General features: G+C 46.3%; 2 protein-coding genes across 3 annotated transcripts; both read left to right on the top strand.

The window, feature by feature from the left end:
• Nucleotides 1–507: 507 nt before the first annotated feature.
• Nucleotides 508–5,019, top strand: LOC309581138 (uncharacterized protein C1orf167 homolog; the record flags this gene model as incomplete). Its single annotated transcript, XM_082295583.1, has 8 exons — nt 508–1,074; nt 1,617–1,660; nt 2,233–2,449; nt 2,626–2,801; nt 3,278–3,375; nt 3,733–3,919; nt 4,345–4,526; nt 4,829–5,019. Exons 1-8 carry the CDS (start codon nt 625–627, stop codon nt 5,017–5,019), a joined length of 1,545 nt encoding a protein of 514 aa, XP_082151709.1. The 5' UTR covers nt 508–624.
• A 222-nt stretch (nt 5,020–5,241) lies between these two features.
• On the top strand, nt 5,242–15,498 carry LOC309581122 (uncharacterized protein). Of its 2 annotated transcripts, none has more exons than XM_082295565.1 (12): nt 5,242–5,415; nt 6,008–6,177; nt 6,344–6,440; nt 6,841–6,983; nt 7,498–7,706; nt 8,449–8,593; nt 10,797–11,064; nt 11,626–11,734; nt 11,984–12,188; nt 12,284–12,419; nt 14,324–14,434; nt 15,158–15,498. In XM_082295565.1, exons 1-12 carry the CDS (start codon nt 5,263–5,265, stop codon nt 15,215–15,217), a joined length of 1,806 nt encoding a protein of 601 aa, XP_082151691.1. In that variant the 5' UTR covers nt 5,242–5,262; the 3' UTR covers nt 15,218–15,498. The 2 variants fall into 2 exon arrangements, with proteins under 2 accessions (XP_082151691.1, XP_082151690.1); XM_082295564.1 differs by having other exon boundaries at nt 6,290–6,440.
• Nucleotides 15,499–15,581: the final 83 nt, after the last annotated feature.

The raw sequence follows: 15,581 nt of genomic DNA, 5'->3' as shown, positions 1-15,581 counted from the left end.
TACTGTTCAGTCCAGAGGCTTAAGCAAGAAAGTGCATTGATGGGGATCCGGGGCTCCCTCCCTCTGGAGCCCGAGTCTTCTCCAGTCATTGGTCATTCAGGCTTTGCTCCTGATGATTTAGGTCCCAGTATCCTGACCATGGGAGAACAGCTAGCTGCAGTAAAAACCAGTGCTGATCAGGCAAGATTGAAATGGGGTGTCCCATTTGCTAAAGTTTGGAGCCTTAGTGCAGTGACAAGGGACTTCAGTCGTACTGAGCCTCTCTCTGTCTCTCACAGATATGGATACATTGGCTCAAACACATGGAGAACCAAAATTTCAGGTGGCGTCCAACCACAAACCCTTGCTTCTGGAGTGGGCTCTGGCAGGCTAGTGGACACAGAAGCAGATTCCTCCTTCAGTTGTTCCCCTTTCTTCAGATGCCAGTCCCTCATAAAGCCGTCTCTGGAAACTGGCAGTCTTTATGTTCACAGAAAAAGTAATTCTCCCAAAAGGGTTATTAAAGGAGAAGAGACATCTAATGGGGCGTCTCCATGTGTTGAGTCTTGGAAGAAAGACCTTCCAGCCAGTCTCTATGCAGAGGGTCTGCAGGTGTTACTGGAGACAGATTTGGGAGGGGCTCAGATGAATGTTGGTTTAGGCATTTGTGGGACTCTTACGGAAGTGTGTGTGAGCATCGCTTCTCCTCCTGGACATAAAGAGTTTAGACCAGGCCAGCAGCTTAGTGTTAAAACTGTAGAAGTCAACAACTCTTGTGTTAAGTGCAGCAAAGAGTCAGAAGAGGTGTGTGACTCCAGACCACGAGCAGCCAGAAGAACGGCTGCAGTGGGCAGCAGCCAGTCCAGTCCTTTGGGTACGCCGTCTGAAGAAGGTTTTAATGAACATTCTGATGTAGATTGTATGAACATGAGTAGAGAAGGAAGGAGAAACAAATACTCCTACCAAAGCAGCTGGAGGAATTTGGAAGCTGATGGCAATCTCGAGCAGTCTGAAGAATGTTCTGTAGAGAGGAATGCCAAAGAGCCACGGTGCTGTGAAGAACGGAGCCAGACACAGAAAACTGTGCCCAGAGAGGTGAGGGTGTGCTCACTGTGAAGCATCCTTGTTCACAGGTATTACTTGTGCTTGTTTCTGCCACTTGCTAGAGGTGCAGAGTTGAGGTACAAGTGATGGGGATGCTTGTCCTATAGTTTTATCTTGTCACTGAATGGCCAGATCTCGTCTCTTACAGTCCTGCTTCAGCCCAGTGTATGCATCTTTCCATCTCACATGCTTCTTCCTAAAGACCAGCTTGTCAACTTGGTTGTTTTTGGGAATGTAAACACCTTTTTATATTCTCTGATCTGCATGCCAAGGGAAAGCATTAAACTGGTTTTTACTCTGTGCATTGTTGCAGGGCCCTGAGATTTCAGGCTTTTTGTGCTTTTTCATGACTGAAGTATGTAAGAATATTCACAGAGCAATGGTGTGGGAGCAGTATCCAAGGCATCTGACATAATACGCGACCTTGAGGCAGCCCTGCTCCGTCCAAAATGATGCGTGCCACAAAGACAAATTCTTCAATAGAGTGGAGCAGTGTGAATAATTGTGAACTACTGTCTTTTGTCTGTTTGCAGATCTCAAAGAACAGCTTCTGGTCATTGAAGGTGAATGAGCAAAGGTAAAAAGACTCTGTGTTTGAGTGTGCTGGTAGTTAACAGAGGAGCACTTCTGGAAAGTGGCTAAGGAGCCATGTCCCTGGGAACATTTGGGTTTAGGACTTAGCCTACATTAATCTGCCGTGGTTGGCAGAGGGGCTGCATCCACTTTTTTTCAAGGGGTTGCCATTTAGAATGGAGCATGATCTAAAAAATAATTTCTGTATCTTTTCAATTCTATCTTCTAAATTCAGCCTTCGTTGTTGCTAGCAATGAAGAAGTGTTGGTACCATCAATGCTACTGTTCAGTACAGCAAATTCCAATGTGCTCACTGCACAGCTAATGAAAATCAAGAGCTAGACTTATCCATGAGGTGGAATTCAAATTTGCGGATAAGATGTGAATGAGGTTGCTACCAGTTTAGCAACAGCGATTCCTTAATTTGGTGTGAGATTGCATGTTTTCCATTCTTTAGAGAGAATGATTTGAAATAACCTCTTTACAATGTGATGGCTGAACTCTGATTGCCACCTCCTGGCTGGTTTAACTTTCCTTTCTGTTAACTGGAACTCACCTCTGCTTTTTGTTTTTAAGTTTCCAGCACTTGTGTGACAGACAAATCCTAACAAGGTGTTTTCAAGCCTGGAGGAGACATATCCTTTCCAAGAGGGCAGCCAGGAAGCTTTACAGACACCAGCTGCTTCAGAAGGGCCTAGGTGCTCTGCAGTGGGCTGTGCACCAGAGGAGGACACAATTGGAGGTGGGCCAGCAGAGACGTGCTTCAAGTCTGCTAGCTGCCAGCTTCCAGAGGGTGAGCACTGGCTAGGGACAGTGGTGCCATGAGCTTTCTGCTGTGCACTCAGAGAAGGCACAAATCCTGTTTGGATAGGGAGGAGGAAGGGGTACCCTGTGTGAAATTCAGTGATGTAGACCCTGGTACCCATACTCTGTCTGCAGGTTGTTCTAATCGTGTGGTTTCTTCTTCAGTGGAAGGAAGCTGTGGCAAAACAAAGCAAGAAGGAAGCTCTGCAGCCTGAGCCTTACTCCTGTACCCAAAGTTCATCAGCAGGGATTTTTGGACTAGGAAGATCAGCAACTATGACAACCTCAGCTCGGCATCAGCTTACAACAGGATACTCAAAGGAAGTGGAGCAGGCTCGTAGGTAAGCATAGAGTGTTCTCTTTCTGTTATCTTGGACGAGGGGAGGTTCACAAACACAGGGAAATCTTTTTTCAAATGATAGCAGACTTGTTTCCATGTCCTTGGATGCGTTGCTGTGGATAAACACTGCAAGAATTAATAGTTTTGTGTTAAAAACCAAACAATCCTATTTCAGAGCTTCTGTGCACCAGTGTTTGCAGTCTGATTTGAGTGTCTGACAGAAATACTCCTGTACTAATTCTTGGCTTCAGCTATCACCTGCATATGTGATACTGGTGTAAATGAGGTTGGAATGAGGCAATACTGCAGTCTCTAGTAGTAGTTTGACAGTAGAGGTGTCAAAAGCCTTTTGTTGAGCCTTCTGATTCTGAAGGCAGAAGAACAAGTGGAGACAAAAAGAGAGAGGAAAGCCCTGGATTCTGTTCTGAGTGCCTCTTGGGACAGCTGGATGTTAAGGCATGCTTGTGGCTCTTTCAGGATGGAGGGAGAACTGTGGACACAGCTTCGTCATAGGCAGAGAGGAGAGGAGTTCTGCTGGAGAGCTGAAGCAATCAGAGACATCAGACGGCTGGCTGGTAAGCACACATTCCATAGCCTTGGAACAGCTTGGAGATAATTGCTGTTTCATCAGTTTTTTTGGTTTGTGTCTAGTTGTTGTTTTGAGCTCTTTCAGAACGTGATCGTGCAAGTAGCTGGGCTAGTATCTGTGATGGTGAGAGGATGGCCACTCACCATGTCATACACCTTTTGCCTTATTCCTTGTATGAATTAAGCTGCAGCATGTGTTGCTCCAGCAACGTGAGCTGCCTTCCTTAAGTGTCCTTTCTCTGGCAGCTTGGAGTTAAGCTAGGGAATGTTTGCTGTGTGACACTAAGTTGTTTGAAGTTCTATTATTTCTCTTCCTGTCAATCTCTTCCTGCCCTGCGACACAGTAGCTTTCAGACTGTGGCGCCTGCAGAAGGAGCTGCTGAGCAAAGAGGAAGCCAGGCTTTTGGAAGCCCGTGCTCTGCTAGAAAAGAAGAAGCTACAAAACATTTTCTGGTTGTGGCATTCCCAAAGCTTGGAAATGAAACAGATTCTAACACTGACAACTCAAATCCAAAGACACTTGGTCTCCCGGTGAGTTGATGAGGTCTGTTTCTCATGTGAAAAATATGTTCACTGTGAACAAGGAATAACAGAGCCAACCCAGACAGTAATAGTTGTTCCGTCTTAAAGCCATCTATCCTTTTGTTTTAAGAATTAGTAAAGATTAAAGTAGGGGTAGAAACATGAAAAGGAACTCCTGTGGCCAGAGATGTTAAGACTTGCCTCCTGTGCACTGCCAAAAATTTCTTGTCCCAACTTCTGATGTGCTGAAAGGCCAAACCTGAGACCGGTCACTGTGCTGCTGTGCTCTAAGCATGACAGTGGCTTGTTACTGAAATAAAGGAACAGAAGCTCAGGGGACAGCTTCTGTCTGTCTTTCCTGAACTAAACCCAGCCTCAGGAAGACACATAAGCTTGTATAAGTGTTTTTCAGCATTTTCTTTTTATATTCTCAGGTGCTTCAGTACATGGAAGGAGACTGTTGAGCAGAAGGCACTTGACAGGAGCAACCTGGCTTATCTCAGAGCAGTATCACTGAGGAAGCACTTCCAGCAGTGGGTTGTGATGCTGCAGACCAGAGGAGGTGATAAGCAGGCAGTGGTGAACCTCTTCCTCCTACAATGGAGGCGGCATTATGGTGAGCAGCTTGGGGTTTGTGCAGAATCTAAACTTCGGAGGTGCTTAGGCTCCTTCTTCTCTTCTTCTACACTGAAAACAGCCTGAAAACAGAGGGGCTCAGATGATACAGGATATGAACAAACCAGAGTGGGCTAGTTCTGGGCATGTCAGTGAAGCTAAAGGGAGATTTGTTGCTCTGCTTCATAAACCAAACAGAAACTCTTAAACCTTGCTGAAAAGAAGCAGTTTGAGGGTTGGGATGGGCTGAGTTGGAATGCCTGGAGACAAACGATCTCTTGTTCCTTTATGTAACTGGTTCAGGAGCAGTTATAAGCTCAGTAGCTGACAAGACTGTGACAAAGAGGCATGAAGATCAGACATCATGGACTGGAGAGAGACAGTTTCTGGAGAAAACAGTCTACTCTTTTGATGACTTCCGCCAAAAACTGAAGCTGCAGAGAGTGTATCTGCTGTGGAAAACAAGGCTGTGTCAGCATCACAAAGCTGAGTGAGTGCAGAAGAGCCAGTCACTGGAGCCCTGGCCCCATTAGTAGTGTCCACTTGACTTTCTGAACCTTTTGCAAGAACCGCTTTTACCCCATCTATTGTCCATCATGTCTGTGCTAGTCACCCCCTCTGGTGTTCTTCTTCTGTCGCTTTACTGTCTCAGTATCTCCTGTCTTAGTTCTTTCTCTCAGACTTTGGAGCAGTGTAAACTCAGAAAAACTCTGAAATTATGGCACCAAAAGTATCTCATGCTGAAGACAATTGAACAAAGTTCTGAGCAGTTGCATAGATCTGTCTATGAGGAACCTCTTGCCATGCTGTCTTCTGAGGACCTCTCAACATCATCTGGCTTTGGCAGCAGTGCACCAGCTACTCTGACCTCTCAAAGCTCACTGGAAAAGGTGAGAAGATCTTGATACACCCAGACTGCTCTGAGATATTAAATTGCTGGGATTTTTCAGGGGAAAATTTCTGCTTCAACATGATACTGTCATCAGCAAACTGTGCTTTAAACTTAGTGCTGAAGAGCACTGAATCTGTGGGGTCCTGAAGCTGAAATGTAATCTGAAAGTGTAAAGTCAATGCTCTCTGTGCCTTTTCTGGTTCATCAGTTAGAGATGTGGGAAGGTGCTGGGCTAGTGAGGTTCCCTTGTACACTTGCTTCTGTTTGTGGCTGCAAGGTGGAAGGGATGAGATATAAAGAGCTTCCTCACTGAGACAGTGCCTATGCCCATTTCCCCTTTTCTCAGTATAGAAATACATGTATTTCTGCATTCAGTATGGAAATTAGTAGTATAGAAATAACTTTCCCATCACTTATATGTTCGCACTCTAGAGGTGTCCTTGCTAGCCTGCAGTTCCTTTGGATGCATTCTGGATTTGCCTGAATCCTTGATGAAAAAGGGAGTAAATTGCATGGTCCAAACTGTTAGCTGAGTGCTTGCACTGTGAGAACACTCACCTCACAGCGTGTTCCTCCCTTCATACCTGCAGGAATGCAGTCTTAGTGACAGCAGCCAGCACAGCTTCTCCTCCCTTCTGACTGCTGAGGACGTCACACACATGTTGTGTCACAGTTCTTTCCTGCAATTCCACCAGTGCACAGAGTTGCCAGCTGAGCTGGGTGGGGAGCTGTGCTTGCAGACCTCCTTCTCTGGATCTGGGTGAGTTGGAGACTGGTTTTTTGGGATGCTGGTAGGAGCGACCCCTTGTTTGGACTGTCTGAATCCCTTGCCTCTGGATAATCCCTCATGTCATTTCACACCATCCTTCCAGGAGACTTTATCTTCTTCTTTCTTTCCCTCCTCACCCGACGCTTTCGTCTTGCAGAAGAAATTGGTTTGTGGGGAATCAGTTCCAGTCTTTGGTGTTGCAGAGTCCAGATAATAATTCCCAGCCTCTCACCAGTTACTCTGCATGGGAAGAGGTGAGGCTTGAAAGTGTTGTGTAAAATGTAAATACACAAGTGTTTTCTGCATAGCCAAGTTTAGCAAAGAGCCTTTGGGTTTCCATATCAGCATATGGAAGGTCTCACTGCTATTTTGTCTTTTTTGTTCTCTCTCAGACAGAAGAGTTGGGAGATTGAAACTTTTCTCAGGGTAACTCTTCCCTACCATTTGTCATCTGAGTGGAAGTGGGGCAGGTGTCAAGGATTTAAAAGGGATGTGTTAGAGCCTCATGTCTGGGTGTTGATGTGGGATTTGTGGGTTAGCAACAGAGCTGGGCAATCACAGAAGTCCCAGTGGCAAGGAGAGGCAGCTGAGCTGTGTGGAGTAACTGTGATATAACAGCAGTTCAAGGCCCTTTTTGGCCTTTCGGGATTACAGGGCTGCAGTTCTGACAAGAAGGTGAGGAGTTGTTGGCAGCAAGAAGAGAAATACTGCCTGCAAAGGTGCTTCATTGTCTGGTCAGCTCGAACTCGACATCATGTAAAGGCCCAGCAGTACTGCAGGCGCATTCGGCTGTCTCGGTAGGGATTGTGCTTTCCATAAGTTTCCTAAAGCTCTCTGTTTCGAAAGCTTTACACTTGCTTTAATAAAAAAAAGGAAAAAATTCTTCCTCTAGCTATCTTTTTGTGTCTTCAGTGGGAGTTTTGCAGCCCATTATTTTGGGGTTTTTCCAGCTTCAAAATGACTATGTCAGAACACAGTAATTCCTGGTTTGATGGGATGCCTCACAAATTAGAGCAAGCCCAGCTCTGCTGATAACAAGTCCTGGTAACTTCCTGTCCACTGAACTGGCCTTGCTCTCTACTGATTCCAAAGATGAAGAGCACAACAGCCTTGGCACAGCCAGGACAGAACACCTTACTCCCAACAGCTTGTCCTGTCCATAATTTCTCCTGACATTTAAAGGGGAAAGGATGTTAACAGATCAGATGTGTTTCCAAAACTCCCTCGTGTATATGTTTGTTGTCCGCTACCAGGGTGTGTATCTCTGTGAGTTGTTCCTACAGTCAGTGCAGTGACCTTTGTCCTTCTCAGAGCCTTTCTCAGCTGGCACCACTGGGTCATGGAAAATAAGAACCAAAAAGCAGCAGCAGCCCTAAAACGTGGAGTTCATTGTTTCCAGATGGCTTTCAGCCTGTGGAAAAGGAGACTGGCCCAGAAAGTGGAAGTTGACCAGAGATTCAGGTGTCATGTTCACCAGATGACTGCTGATGCTCTGTGGCGTTGGCATTCTTGCTGGCAAAGTGAGTTACCCCATCCCACTGCATCGCTTGTGTCTGTAGAAGAGGGAAGCTCTGGGAATGGTTGGGATGAAGAAAGTCACACTTTTGGCTGTGATTATATGCAGTGCTCTTCTGGAAAGGCACATAACTACTCCAGGAGTCAGTAGGTGCATGTGTGACTGCATTCTTCTGGCTATCAGCAGGACCCATGCCCTACTGTTTTGTAGTGCTTTATATTAGGGAAGATGCTCCTTTGGCACTTCTCTCTGCACTACCAAAAGAGTGTTCAAGCAGTGTATTTTAGCAGCTGGGGAGTTAAATGGAGTTCCATACAGCATTCCAAGTTTGAACACTTCTCCTCAGACCAAGCAGTCAGGTTTTGCTTCAGCGGAAACAGGGTGTATCTTTTGGGGTGGCTTAAACTTAGTCCTGATCCCTCAAGGAATTCCATATGCTCTTAAGTACTTAGGCTGTGCCAGGGAAGAAAAACTCCCAATTTTTAATGGAAAACTGCCTTGCAGATAAGAGTGGAAGTGATCTGTGATCTCTTGCAGGGAAAATTTCAAAGACGGTCTGACTGCCTTGCAGACAAAAAACTACAAGGTGAATTGAAAAGTCTCTTTAACTGGTAAAGAGAGGACAGGGAATCTTAGCAAGTTTGGTCCCATTTGGTGTTTGCAGGAGATGTATTCTTTGCTCTTGTCTGGACTCTGCAATGGAGACAGTCATTGGGCTGAGCTCAGGAAGGTGTGTTCTCTCCCAGGGAAGCGTGTTCTGAGAGAACTGCAGCAGCGATGGGCTCGGCACAGCTGCCAGGAGAAGAAGAGGCTGGTCCTGCAGACATGGTATTACCAAACAAGGAAGCAGAAATATGCTGTTTTATTCTGGGAACGTTTTCTCCTGCACAGGTTTGTTTCTTGCTCTCAAAGCATTGCTAAAGGAAGCTCTGCTTGAAGAACAATTTACGTAGTAGTATCCACTGTATTCAGAGCAGAGCTTGGGTTTGAAAGTGTGCATAGCTGATATGTAAATGGAGCTTCTGTAGGAGCACTTCTCTGAGGATGTGTCTATTTTAAGGGATGTCTTACCTATAGCCTCACACCCCACCTCATTTTTCTCTTTCAAAAATTCTTTTCTTTCCAGAACTTGTATTCAGTCTTAGTTGTGCAGGGTGGTATTTGTACACTAAGTGAGGGAGAGATGCAAACAAATTTGTGTAGTTTAAAAGTTGAAAGCCTCATTTCACTTAGTATTTGCTGGAAGGAATAGTGGGCAGAGGTCTTACAGAGATCTGATGTTTACGAATCTGAGTCTCTTAGGATTCTGGACGCAGTGTGTTGATTTTATTTCATGTGAAAAATTGAGTTCAGTTTGTTCCTGCGGCAAAGCAGTATAAAGCTTATGAAGGGAGAACCATGATATTCAACTCATCTTGGTGTTACTACAGTATAGGTGAAGCTGTAGTCTGTCTTTGAATCTTATGTTGCAGATCCTGAAAACACAAGAATTAATTGTGTTCAGTGGCTTTCTCATTGAAAACAGTTTTGTTTGTGGTTTATGTTGTATGAGACCAGTGCCTGCCTGAAGTGCAGAGAAGTGTCCAGCTGTAGTGAACCAGGATTGTTGAGGTGTTTCTTTGAAATAATTCAGGAGGATAAGAATGAATAAGATTATTTATGCCAAGGGTTCATTTGAGGCATGAGAAGTGCGGGTTTGGCCCTAGCAGGTTTTTTTTGGAACTGCAGGTTCAGACTGAGAGGACACAAAGATCTGCAGAGGAAAGAGCAACTAAAAACCCATTAAAACTTTGGTGGCTGTGATGTTTAAACTCTGCACTTATGCCACCCAATTGCATTTTCCTCTGCAAATCTGTGTGGCTCCCTCGTGGGAATTGTATTTGGGAGAAGCCCATAATGTTGCTCCTTGCTGTTGAGTCTGTCTCCCCATTAATCTTCCTTCTGAGTCTCCTTTGATGAGAGAGTGCTTCTAATTTCTCACCTGTATATGGTACAGGCCCTGTCTCTTCTGAGGGGGGCATTTTTCATGCTAGGATAACCTGCAGTAGCTTCTCTTGATCTTCCAAAAAGCCTGCCAGGCACAAGATATTTACACCTCTGCCCTATGCTGCAGTGGGGTGATTTGCATAATGAAGGTCCAAATGGAACAAGGAACCAAAAGGATAAGCCAGGAGTTAAAAGCAGATTGGATTCTCTGGTTGCAGAGGAAGACTGGCTTCTGGTGCATCAGCCTGCAAGATACAGAGGGATTATTGTGGGTGCAGATTTACAGTGCTGGTAATAGTAACTCCTGAAGTTGTTGATTTTTTGGAATAAAATTGTCTCCATAAAGATTCTAGTTGTACATCCCACATACATAGGGCCTTACAGGGCCTTAGTTTGTGACAGCCAAGAAACAAAATCTGAATCTTGACAACAAGCTGCTGTCATAAATGCTGCAAGCAGACTTAAGGAATCTGCTGGGTTCTATGCTGAAGGAGATTTTAGCAGTTTTGTTCTCAACCCATAATGAAAAAGCCTTCATCAAACACCATCTTTCAGGTCAGCTGCTAGCACAGAAATAGATTAAAGACTGACTAATTAAATTCTGGGTTTTGTTTGTTTGTTTTTTTTTGAGGGATCCAGTATGTGTAGTGGCAAGGCAGGCTAGGAAAAGCATTTGTTTTGTAGGCAAAGGAAAAGCATAGTGTCAGATTGGATTCAGTTTGCAGACGCCTTTGAAGAGGAAGTGCTAAAATGGCCAGAGGGAAGCAGACATTCTCTTGGGGTTTGAGTAGGTGTGAGGTAACAGTGCTGGGAACCTAAAGTAAAATGATGGCAGGTTTTCAGCAGAAAGACACTGTAGTTGTAGAGTCTGAACTTGCACCTCCCAAAGATAAGGCACTGGAAAAATAAGTGGCATAGGGAACAATGCATAAATCTTCATTGCAGAAGGAATAATAGGAACAGGCTTTTTTCTTGTTGAATGCTCTTTGGCTTGCTTTGATCATTTATGTGGGACACTGCGGGGCAGGGGAGAAGGTGGAATTTGGTCTGACATGGAATTGTGACTTTAGGCATCTGTGTCTTTTCTGTGCTTTTAACTGCTTTTCAGGTGCCTTGTCACTTGGGCCCAGGTCACTGTGTGTAGACTGAGGCAGCACGAAGCTCTCTCTTATTTTAAAAGAGTCAGAGAGCACCGTCTCCTTGTTGTGAGCTTTACTAAGTGGAGGGACAAACTCTTGAGAGCTGAACAACGGGTGCCAGGAGGGAGAAACCACAAGTGGCAGGAGCCCTCTCCAGGTAGAGCCTGTCACCGCTGGCGAGTGGCTGCAAGAGGACAGCAAGCCCTGCGCCTGGGATCTGTGACTACTGTCAAACAAGTAAGAGAAGATAAAGTTCCCTATGAGACAGTTACTATTAACTGTTCCCTCATGAAGACTCAGTGAGTCATGAGGCACTGAGATAGTGTGACAAGGCTTGTATAAAAACCCGTTCTGATTTGTGGTGACTGCTTAGTCCCTGCTGTGAACTTCTTCACAGACTGTGCACACAACTTCATCACCATAATCTGGCACTGATTGCAGCAACCATATGGAGTACAGCAACAAGGAAGGGAGACATTTTGACCAGAGAGATGAGAGCACTCCTTCCTCTCTGCTCAAAGATGAGATGGGATAATCACTGTCCCTGCAGAGCAGAGTGAGCTGTCAGAGTTGCAGCTTTTTTCAAAAGACTCACAGCTAGCAAACTACAAAGAGGTCGATTGATTTGGAAGGGCTGAGTCAGTCCTGCTGGGATCTCATCTGTGCAGTTTCCAGCCTGGGGTCTAGCACATTAAGCTACCTGCAGAGTTGTGAGCCTGTCTCTCTAAGACTGGTTTGTGTGAGTGCTGTGTGCATTGTGTTTACTCTTGGCTGCAGCTGTGTTATTTCTGTTTGCAGGCGTGCAATTACTGGACCAGAGCAGCTGCCTTTTCCCAATGCTTACGGCAGTGCAATACCCTCATAGGTTTTAGGAAAAGCAGGAAGATGTCTCTCTCTCGGTCCACGAGTAAGATGATTTTCCCTCCTCTCTTCCTTTCACAGGGCCATGTGGGGAGTGTGAGTGAGGAGGGAAGGGGATTAGTGTTTACCAGCTAAATGACTGGGATTCCTCTGTGGACTAGGAGCTCATGGCAATCAAACTCAGTGGGTTTCTTCTGTGTTCAGGAGTCAAAGGACTAAGGCCTCATGGCAGCTTTGATCTCTCCCTCTCTAGCTCCAAGGTTAGCTCCTGTGTCATTCCTCTTTTGTTTCTTAGAAAGCAGAAGAGGCAGAGAAGATTCAGCACCAACTGGACTTTTTCCCAGTACCATTCAGCGCTGGCTGGTGATCTACAGGAACCAAAACAGGGCTGAAAGGCTGCTGGAGAGACGTGATGTGGTAGGACCCTCTCGTGCACATGCAAGGATCCAGGAGAACACAGCAGAGGTGGACTTGGAGGAGTGGGATAAGAAGTGGCTTGGGTAAGTGGAGTGGAGGGCTCTGGGCTTCCTCTTGCTGATACCATCAGGGAAGGGCTCCATTGTATGTAAAGCTTATTTGTCTCCTTTGCCTGCAGGAGGAAATACCTGAGGTGGTGGCGTTACACAGTGGTACTGCACCAATGCCAGCATGACAGGAGACTGCTCTGTCTGGCAAGGGGATGGCATCAGTGGAGGGAAGCTAGCAGGGTGGTGATACTGGCTCAGGTGTTGGTGAGTGTCTGGTGCCACTGGGGTGGCAGTGATGGGTGTTACTGGGCAAGCCTGCTCTGCCTGTAGCCTCACATACATCCTGGGAGATGAGACCTGGCGTTGCTGCCTGCTCTGAGTTTCCCCCCCCAAAGACACTTGCTTCTGCCACGTGCTCTGAGCTCCTTTGTTCTAAGCAGGGGCAAAACCAAACGTAACTCAAAACTCTTTAGCAGTGTCTGATTGGCCGGTCACCCCGGGTCCGCCCCCAGTCCTCCTCTTTCCCCTTCTCCTAATAAAAGAGATGATCGAGGGAGGCCCCGCCCTCTCTTGGCTCAGCTATCTTCCTGTGAACGTCTCTTGTTGTCTGTTTCTTTTGAAAGCTTCTAACTGTGGGAAATTGAGCGAGTAGAGAGCTATATTTCTCCCTCTTTGCTTCTGCTGATGGTATTCGCTTTGCAGCTGATTCAGGTACCGATTTTAGAGCTACTAAAGTGCTAGATTGCCCGTGCTACCTCTCTAGGCTGCTCGAGGCTTTCTAAGGCATTAAACCACTAGCCTAGCCAGTAAAAAGCTGAAAGATACCATCCACATTTGGCGCCCAACGTGCTCTCTCTGACCCCCGGTTCTGAGAGACTTCTAGAGTGTCCCGGCAGCTGCGTCTGCTGGAGTTAGCTCTGCACGTCCTGCCGTGCCAGCTCTGTGTGGCGAGGTGTTACTTTTTGTGTAACATCGAGCCCAGAGCCTCAGCCTGTACCCTCCCCCACACCACGTGGCGAGGCAACGGCTGGAAAGCAGAAGACCCTTCTCGCATGTTTTTTTTCTCCGGACCTGCTTTCCTGTGGTAAATCCAGAATTCTGGTGAGTATTTCCCTGCTGGTTTAGGGGCTCCTGTCTTAAGCTGGTGCCAGTGCAATCTTTCTTTTCTCTCCTTTTTGGCGATTTGGGGCTGAGGGTTTGTGGTGTTGCTTTCATAATGGGATCTGACGTTTCTGCACACCATAGAGAAATATACCACCAAGTTCAAAGCTATCTTTCTTGTACTGGGCATAAATACCCTAAAAATCTAGTTCAATCTTTTGTACGATGGCTTTTTCACTACTTTCCTAATCTGACCTCCGAGGACATAAGATCTCCTGAATTTTGGGATAAGGTGGGGAGAAAACTCTCCTCTCCTAGGCGTGCAGGAGACGAAAGTTTCTGGTGCCACTGGGGTGGCAGTGATGGGTGTTACTGGGCAAGCCTGCTTCGCCTGTAGCCTCACATACATCCTGGGAGATGAGACCTTGGGGTTTCCTAAGTACCAGTGTGCACCAGAAATCCTGGTTTGCTGCTGTGGCTAGTTTTTTCATTGTTCTTCCTAAATGCCAGCTTGACAGGCTGGCATATCCACAGACTTAGTTGTGCTTTGCCCTTACAGATGGGAAGCTGGAACAGGATTTGTCTAGATTGTCTGTAGACTGTGCAAAAGGTTCACAGGAATTATTATTATCTTTGTCCTCATCTGTGTTCCTAGTACATCCCACTGGTGTCCACAGTTTACCAAGAACTGTCATTTGGCTTCCCCTTCTGCTTACACCCATATTCTGCCTGGTTCCTGGGCATTAGCTGTGTGAGATGTGCTCTAGCCCAGGTAACAAAATGATGCCTGTATAATGTGGGCATCTCCATAGTCACTGAGGAGCTGTGCTGGAGCACAATGGGACATTGTTCTCTCCCCAGGGTACTGGGACTTAATTAGCCACACTATCTGCAAGAGACAGTAGTTCAGCAAGAGCTCTGTTATTAGTCAGCTCTGTTTGTTACCAATGCAAAGTCATTTAAGAGGGACCCAGGAAAGCAACTGGAACAAGGTGGGACTGGAGGGAAGTGAGGTAATTTGCCTGTCAGAGCCCAATTAATCTGTGCGCTGCCTCTTTTCCGGGCAGGACCAGGAGCAGCTGATAGAAAAGGCCTGGAGGGTGTGGAGACGGAGATATTTGCAAAGCTGTGTGGTGCAGAAACTTCTGGAGGAGGAAGCCAAGAGCCTCCTGTCTCAGGTAAGCATTTATGACTGCTTCAATTCAGTGGACCTCAGTGGTGCAAAAAGCACCCCAGATGGACAACTGGTGTTCCCTGTATCTCTCTCCCTGCACAATGCACTTGCTTAGGGAGAATTAGGGAGAAGTTGAATACATCAAGGAATGGGACTTGCCAGTAAAAAAGGAAAAAAGCTTCCAGCTTTACATGGGTTCATCTATGGGTGTTTTTCAAAGCTTTGTGTCAGGAGTCAGTTTCCCTGACACGTGCCCCCTTCCCTGCTGTTATTAGTGATGTTAATCCTCTAATCCCCTGCCTCTTGAGACCCCACTCAGGGAAGAAACAGGCTCCACATTGGTGCGGGAGGACTGTGCTGATTTGCACCCAGGGGCAAGCAAATCACTATGAATTTCAGCGAGCAAAGCCTAGAACTCATATCCAGTGTGCTCCTCTGCCTGGCTCCGTAAGGGTCATGCAGGATTAGGTCCTCCTTTAAGGAGACAGGAGCAGGTACTGAAAATAGAGGGCAGAGGAAGCATTGGTCTTTCTTTTCTCACATTGATTTGTACTCTGCATGCCCCATACTGGCTCCAGGAAAGACAGGGAGGGGTTTTGAGTGAAGGGTGAGGGAGCTGGCAGAGCCCTTGCTAGAAGGAAAGCTGTATGTTTACAGGTTCTGTGAGAATGGCTGCAGCCCCCCAAGGGCAACTCAAGTGTTTGATTTGTCCACTTTCTTCTTTCAGGCCTTTGGAAGGTGGCAGCAGCTCACAGCATTCCAGTGCAAGGACAAAGGATCCTGCTGACTGGAGTAGGCCTGCCTGCAGCTGCTGCTCATTTCAGGACATGTGGAGGATACGGCTCCTGTCACAACAAAGAGCTGGTCCTGGGCCATCAAGAAAGAGAACACTCTGCTCTTACGACAAAAATAGTGCTGCAGGCCAGAAGGATGACAGCCAAAGAACAACCAGGAAGAGATGGTACCTAGTGAAAGGTCGTCCTCTTTAAAGGACTTGTATCTTACCTCCGTAGCAGCACAAATGGAGAAGTTACTCCCAGTTGTTGTGAGGTTGCATTCTCTTCTCCTCTGGACCCTGCTTTTGCTGGAGTTCTGATTAAAGGTCAAAAAAACACCTTATAGGCTTTCCTTTTACTCAGTGTTTTTTTCCC

The sequence above is a fragment of the Coloeus monedula genome (genome assembly GCF_965178545.1).
Source record: "Coloeus monedula genome assembly, chromosome: 22".
Classification (NCBI taxonomy): domain Eukaryota; kingdom Metazoa; phylum Chordata; class Aves; order Passeriformes; family Corvidae; genus Coloeus; species Coloeus monedula.
The sequence above is the reverse complement of the archived record's forward strand: the minus strand, read 5'-3'. Positions and strand labels throughout refer to the sequence as shown.

What these genes read in the sequence shown, in the direction of transcription:
- LOC309581122 (XM_082295564.1), top strand. Translation starts at nt 5,263, where the DNA reads ATGCTGAAGACAATTGAACAAAGTTCTGAGCAGTTGCATAGATCTGTC. An exon ending in ACCTCCTTCTCTGGATCTGG is followed by an intron (nt 6,178 to 6,289) that starts GTGAGTTGGAGA and finishes CCATCCTTCCAG; the next exon opens with GAGACTTTATCTTCTTCTTT. An exon ending in TTGGCATTCTTGCTGGCAAA is followed by an intron (nt 7,707 to 8,448) that starts GTGAGTTACCCC and finishes GTTCTCTCCCAG; the next exon opens with GGAAGCGTGTTCTGAGAGAA.